The 7,025-nt window shown below is 45.4% G+C and overlaps 2 protein-coding genes across 2 annotated transcripts; both read right to left on the bottom strand.

Moving 5' to 3' along the window:
- Positions 1-1,128: 1,128 nt before the first annotated feature.
- Positions 1,129-3,136, bottom strand: LOC129761485 (uncharacterized). Its single transcript, XM_055759207.1, has 2 exons — positions 1,699-3,136; positions 1,129-1,595 (listed from the first exon to the last, which is right to left on the bottom strand). The coding sequence occupies exons 1-2, from the start codon at positions 3,134-3,136 to the stop codon at positions 1,129-1,131; spliced, it is 1,905 nt and encodes a 634-aa protein (XP_055615182.1).
- A 175-nt stretch (positions 3,137-3,311) lies between these two features.
- LOC129761486 (uncharacterized) lies at positions 3,312-7,025 on the bottom strand. The gene has a single exon (XM_055759208.1). The coding sequence runs from the start codon at positions 7,023-7,025 to the stop codon at positions 3,312-3,314; it is 3,714 nt and encodes a 1,237-aa protein (XP_055615183.1).

A 7,025-nucleotide genomic window follows, 5' to 3' on the forward strand; every position in this document is an offset into this window, starting at 1 on the left:
GCAGCCGCCATCTTGGATTTTTAAAATAATTAAATACCCAGTTTTATAATGACTGCAGAGATAAAGGTGTGTTCCAAATTTCAGACCAATCGGTCAACAGGAAGGGGGTTAAATTTCTTTCAATGTGGTAAAGCGCTACAAACATGTTACAAACATACAAACATACAAATTACAAGCAAGCCAAATAACACCGTTTAATAATTGTCTTCACCATAGCCGAAAAAGATTTTTCCCCTTCCAGTACAAATAAATATATGGCACCACTGAAACTGCCTGGCATTTCGATTTCACACAAATGTCTAATATGACGCACTGTTTGGGAGAAATTGTCATTTATCTATTGGCGCCAGTATCTAGAAAATTTTCTATTCGCTGGCGTGGCCAATTACTTGTGCGATACTTGCGCAAGTAACTGGAGCCGGGTGTTTACATGGCTCTAATAACTAGACCCTAGTGATTGGATTCTTCTACTAGCGCGTTGACTGGCACCGTCTAAATCAGCCTTAAAAGTGACGAACCAGCCGAAATGTGTTGAAAGTCACTGTAATAGAGAAAAAAAATAACTCGCAACACAATTGTTTTTCGTCAAAAATTGAACTTTTCAAACAATTATATGATTTTATGAGTGTTTTTGTTTAACATTTGAAACTGCGAGTATTTCTTTGTATTTCCATTTAAACTTGATATCTCTTGCAATAAGTGACTTCATTTTTTCGTTTACAATCCAATCACTCGCGCACGCAGCGTTGCCAATGTTCCAGTTTAAACTGGATTCTTCCAGTTTTTTTTCCTCGATCCAGTCAAACAGTTAAACCTTACAAACTTCCAGTTTTTTTTATATGTGTTCGGATCACTTATAAGAAAACCGTTTTTGTAGCAGCTGTTTGTTAGCAGCTCAAAACTGCAAAAATATATATTTATTGAAACTAATTTAGGTAACAATTATTTATTTTTGCTTACATGAATAGTTTACTCTCGTATCTTCGTTCAGTTCAATCAATACAAATTCAATAGATCCTTTCAATCCTTTTCTCACTATTAACTACTTTTTAAAATGTTTGTTTTCTTTTCATCTATTATCCCTGTCTGACAAGTCCAAATCGGTTACTTGCAACAGGTACACTGTGTCTATGACGTCACCGGTGCCGCAACAGCCCCTCCCCGTAACACTGGTGAAGGATCCTTGCCAGATTTACCAATACGAATCTCCGGCACCGCCAGCTTGGCTACCGGACGCTTATACGTTCCCTTGGCTGTACGTACCACTGCTTGCCTAATACGTCCGTCAACTCCAAGAATAACTTCTTCCACAATTGCTCTAACCCAACACTTCCGGTTGTCCTCGTCTGCCACAAACACAACTTCGCCTACTTCTAATGGCTTCTGCTCAGTGTGCCACTTGACACGTCGGTTGATGAACGGAAGATACTCGGTCAACCATCGCTTCCATATACGGTCAGCCAATAGCTGCGACCTCTTGTAGCTGTTTTTTAGAGCCTCCGCATCATTGGTCGACAGCCTGCGACACTCTGTTCCACTTGATGGTTGTCCCCTCAAGAAATGGTTTGGAGTAATAGCTCCCGAATTTTCTGGATCTTGAGGAACATAAGTCAAGGGTCTGGAATTTACTATGTCCTCTGCTTCAGTTAATGTAGTTTGGAGTATTTCATCCGTCAGTCTGCGGCCGTCATCCAATACATCCATCGTCTCTTTCACCGAACGAAACGAGCCTCTCCCAAACTCCGCCAAAGTGGGGTGCTGATGGCGGATTGAAGTTCCATCGGGTCCTAGAACTCGTCAGCTCTTCGGAACAATCAGATTTGATCTCCTTCATAATCTCCTTACTGGCGCCCACAAAGTTCGTCCCATTATCAGAGAAAAACTCAACGGGAACTCCTCGTCTGCAAACAAAACGACGAATGGCCATCAGGCACGCTTGCGACGATAAACTATGTACGACTTCAAGGTGGATAGCTCTCGTTCCAAAGCAAGTAAAGAGAGCACACCAACGCTTTTCCGTGTGACGTCCAACCACCACATTGATCGGACCGAAGAAGTCTACTCCCACATAACTGAATGGCCTAACGTAAGGAGTAGTTCGTTGATTTGGAAGCGGAGCCATCCTCGGAACCACCGGTTTACATTTTCTTACTCTGCACTGCATACAGTTTTTTCCGATTTTCTCTAGCTCTCTTCGGACCCTTGGGATGTAGAAACGTTGTCTCAACTCGTTCACTACGGTTTCTCGGTTTCCATGACCAAATAGATTATGATAGTATTCTATAAGCCTGACAGTAACTGGGTGCCCTTTCGGAAGAATCACTGGGAACTGTAACTCAAATGGAATGAATTCTCCCTCTTGTACTCTACCATCCATCCGCATCACATTGTGTTCGTCCAGCACAGGCGAAAGCTTGAAAATATTGCTAGAACGATCAATGGATATTCTTTTCCCTTCTCTGCATTTCACTAACGTTTTCACTTCATCTGGAAATGATTCTACCTGCGCCATTTTCCACAGAAGGCGCTCAGCCTCTTGGTATTCCTCTGTCGACAAGGGACGTTTTACTGCTGCTACGGAACCTCTACCTAACCGTGCTATCCTACGATCAACTGGTAACGATTCGATCGGTAAGCCCTGCTGTTTACGCCGAATGTTTGACACGAACCGTACAACGTTTGCCACCGTGCGGACTATAATGTTCCACTTCGAAATACGACTACAATCGATTAGAGGGTCCGCGATCTCTACACTGTGGAACAACGCGCTGACCCGTAGCTCTTCAGTCACGTTTGATCTGGGTGGTTCCGGATATGGCCACATATTCTCTGCTTCATATAGATACTTAGGGCCGGTGAACCAGGGGCTATGTGATTCAATTTTGTTTCCGTTCTTCCATTTAGTCAAATCATCCGCTATATTCAGCTTCGTGCAAATCCAACGCCAATTCGCTGGGTTTGTCTTACTCAGAATTTCGCCAATCCGGTAAGCCACGAACACTTTGTACTTCCGGTGATCCGATACAATCCAGGAATACACCGTACTTGAATCCGTCCAAAATTGAACACGGTTGATGCAAAAACTGTGATTTGCTTTGACGGTTTCGGCTAATTTTGCTCCCATCACCGCTGCCATCAACTCCAAACGTGGTATCGAATATTGCCTTAACGGTGCCACTTTAGATTTTGCTTGAACCAAGGTACACCGCGGAATCCCATCTACTAACAACCGAAAATATGCTACGCAGCCATATGCACCGGCACTGGCATCTACGAATACGTGTAGCTGTAACGATTCGTAGTCCAGAAATTCACCAGCACCGAAATAGTGACGGGGAATTCTTAGCCGTTCTATATCGGGCAGTAGCGCTGTCCATCTTTTCCATTTTTTCGAAGCTCTCATCGTCGACCGTATCATCCCACTCACAACCTGTGCGCCATAGGTCCTGTATCAACATCTTACCATGAATGACGAACATCGTCAGCAAGCCTAACGGATCAAACAGACTCATCACTATACTCAAAACGATTCGTTTGGTCGGACGCTTGTCGCCTGTCAGACATGGTTGCAGATTCTCTCGCAGTTTCAAAGCAAACGTGAACACATCCTCTTGAGGGTCCCAGACGATTCCCAAAACCCGCTCAGAGCCCGTAGCTTTATCGGTATTGAAATAGACCATTTGGTTCGTTTTTGACTCACCTAGCTGCTGGAGTACTGCGTGAGAATTCGACACCCAGTTTCGAATCTCGAAACCGCCCCTTGAATGGATGTACTTGACCTCACTTGCCCTTTTCACCGCCTCTTTCACGGTCTCTGTACTGTCGAAGTAGTCATCCACGTAATGTCGATTTACAATAGCACTTACGGCATCTGGAAACTGCTTCAAGAACTCACTAGCGTTGCGATCCTTAACGTAGAGCGCCTGGCTTGGCGAGCATGTTGCTCCAAATATAGCGCAGTCCATCACGTAGATCTCTCCATCAAACATGAACCGCAGAGCTTGCCTGTCTTCCGGACGAATCATCAGTTGGTGGAACATCTCTCGGATGTCTCCCCCAAATCCAATACTGTACTGTCGGAACTTACACACAACCGAAGGTAACGAAGTTAAGAAATCCGGTCCCTTAAGCAGCTTCGAATTAAGCGACACACCTTCTACAGCAGCAGCGGCATCCCATACAAGCCGAATTTTATTCGGCTTCTTCGGATTGATCACAATGTTGAGGGGAAGGTACCACACCTTCTTGGGGTCAGTCTTCGTTAATTCCTCTACAGTTGCTCTGTGACAGTACCCCTTACTTTGATATTTCACGAGTTGGCTCCGAACGTTTTCCAATAGTTGTGGGTTCTGCGATAGGCGCTTGTCGAGACTTCTCATTCGACTTGATGCCATTGGGTAGCTGTTTGTAAACGATGGATCATCCTCTTTCCATAGCATACCCGTTTCGAACCTGTCTCCAACTCGCTTCGTCGTAGTTTCCAATATCTCCCGAGCTCGTCGATCTTCAGCTGACTCTGGCAAAACATCCACTGTTACACCCGGCTCTTCAAGTATATATTGTGACTTGAGAAGATCATGCAGTTCTTGATTGGACACACCAGTGCATGAATGATGTCCAACGTATACAGTTCGCAAGCTACCTCCTTCTTTTGGACCATAGACCGTCCACCCGAGCATGGATCTAATGGCTATCGGCTCTCCTGGTCGACCAATTCGCGATTCAATGGGTGCAAATAAATGTAGATGTTTCAAACCAATTAAAATCCTCGGAGACTCATTTGGATACTCAGCTACCGGAAGATTTCTAAGATGGCTATAGCTCTCCGCCAATTCCCGGTAGTTCAGAGACTGCACCGGCAACTTCAGCTCCTCCACAGTGTGGACCTTTTCCATCGAAAACCGTTCCTTCGAACCGACAGCAGAAATCGTCAGATTCAACAGCATTGACTCCCGTTCTAGCCTCGTCATCCCTGCGGTCCAGGTAACACGTAGGGGCTGTGGTTTCCCAGTCGCCTTCAACATATTTGTGATAGAACATTCCACCAGCGAGAAAGAACTACCCTCATCGAGAAAAGCTAAGGTGTTGATGGACATTCCTCCGTAGCTCAGTGTTACTGGAATCATCCGAAAAATTACCGACACCTGCTGACTTGCGCTGTGTGCATTACAGTTTGAACGCAGTTCCGTTGAATGTTGGTGAAGCATTGTATTGTGCTGGCCTTGACACCTGTCGACCTTACACCGAATGTTCGCTTTGCATCTGCTCCTCCCATGCGCGTTCAGACATGATCGACATAGTTCAAATCGATCGACAACCTCCAGTCGCTGCAAAACACCCATCTTTCGAAATTCATCGCAGTTCCGAAGTCGATGGTCTGTGCGTCCACACGTTGGACACGGTGTTCTTGGGTATTCCGGTTTTCTCGACAATTCTTCGCTGTGTGCGTTGATGTGACTTTCATATTCCTTCGATCTTCCGCCTCTGATCTTGCTGGCACGACTACCGATTGGATTTAATGATGTATCCACGACTCCACTTACTTCACTGGCAGTAGACACCAGTTCGGACAAAAAATCAGCCAACGTCCGAAGTGTGACTCTACCCTGTAGCCTTTTGTACCGAACCCAATCCATTTTCGTCCCTGGAGGTAACTTCTCAACCAGCTCCTGGATCAGCAAGGGATTTACCAGGTGGTCATTGAGTTGCGTTGCTTCAAGATGGTCGCATAATTGCTGAACTACCATCCCAAAACTGATGAACGTACCTAATCGGTCCGCTTTCGGTGGATCTGTCTTCCTCACTTTCACCAGCAACGCGTTCAATAATTGCTCCGGCCTCCCATACAGCATCCGCAATGTTTCGATGATTTGCGGTACCGCTTCCGGCAACAACAGTCGACTGCAAACTGAATCCCGTGCAGGGCCCCTCAAGCTCTCCTGCAAACGAGCCAGGTTCTCTAAATTTGAAAATCCGCAAGCCTTAGTCGTGGTGTTGAAACTGCTTAAAAAGATTGGCCACTCCTCATGTCGACCGGTGAAAGTTGGCAACTTTCGCGAAAGGAACTGCCGTGCCGAAATTTGCGCCTTTGTTGGGTTCACTTCATCCTGCTTCATCTTCTGCTTACTCTTCTTCCGATCCTTGTTCTTTTGATCCTCTTCAGAACTTCCTCTGCTACTGTCCTCGCTAGAATCGCTCGACTGTTCATCTTGCGAACTCATCTTCGAATTAGCATTCTCACTGTCACATTTCTTTTTTTTTTCCATCGCTGGTTGCTTCACCACCGATATCGGTTCGATTTTCGTGATTTTCTTTTTTAATCCATCCCTTGACGTGGACGGCTTCGGATCGACAATCGGTGTAGAAGTCACTGGAAGTTTCTCTCCAGATTCCTTTTCTTTCAGACAATCGCGCTTCTTCTTCTTTTCGATTTTCTCCACTTCCATTTCTGTTCGCTTTCTGCTTTCACTCAGTTCTTCAAGTTCCTTCTGCAGCTGTTTCTTATCCATTTCCTTTTTCTTCTGAAACTTCTTCTCTGAAACAATCTTCATCTCCAGGATCTGCTTGTCCAAAGCCCACTGCATTTCCATCTCCTCGTTCGCCAATTCTAACTTCGCTTTAGCTAATGCCAACTTCTGGTCCATTTTCCTCTTCAAACGCTTTTTCCCCTTCTTTATCGCCTCCATTGCCTCTGCAATCTCTTTATCGTCTTCCGAGGTAGATTTCGCACTGTTCTTCGATTTTCTGGCTTTGGCTTGATCTTCAATACTCTCCTCAACGGAAACAACATCATCATCTTCCGAATCACCGCCAGCCGGATCTTCTCCACGACATGCTGAACATCTCCAGTTCTCATCGTCTTTAACGGACGCTTCAACTCCGGCACAACTGAAATGGAACCATCTCTGGCAATCCTCACAGTACACCATTTCCTTCTCATCATGATCCGGACGGGTACACAACGGACAGTTATACTGTGTCACATCCGGATTGAGGTTAGATCCGTCTCCTCTGGATATATTCAT

This window comes from Toxorhynchites rutilus, chromosome 1, assembly GCF_029784135.1.
Source record: "Toxorhynchites rutilus septentrionalis strain SRP chromosome 1, ASM2978413v1, whole genome shotgun sequence".
NCBI lineage: Eukaryota > Metazoa > Arthropoda > Insecta > Diptera > Culicidae > Toxorhynchites > Toxorhynchites rutilus.

Bases quoted from the DNA above. Each gene is read 5' to 3' on its own strand.
- LOC129761485 (XM_055759207.1), bottom strand. From the start codon at position 3,136: ATGGCAGCGGTGATGGGAGCAAAATTAGCCGAAACCGTCAAAGCAAAT. The intron at 1,596-1,698 runs GTATTGGATGAC...ATGTTCCTCAAG, and splicing joins CGGTGAAAGAGACGATGGAT to ATCCAGAAAATTCGGGAGCT.
- LOC129761486 (XM_055759208.1), bottom strand. From the start codon at position 7,025: ATGAATATATCCAGAGGAGACGGATCTAACCTCAATCCGGATGTGACA.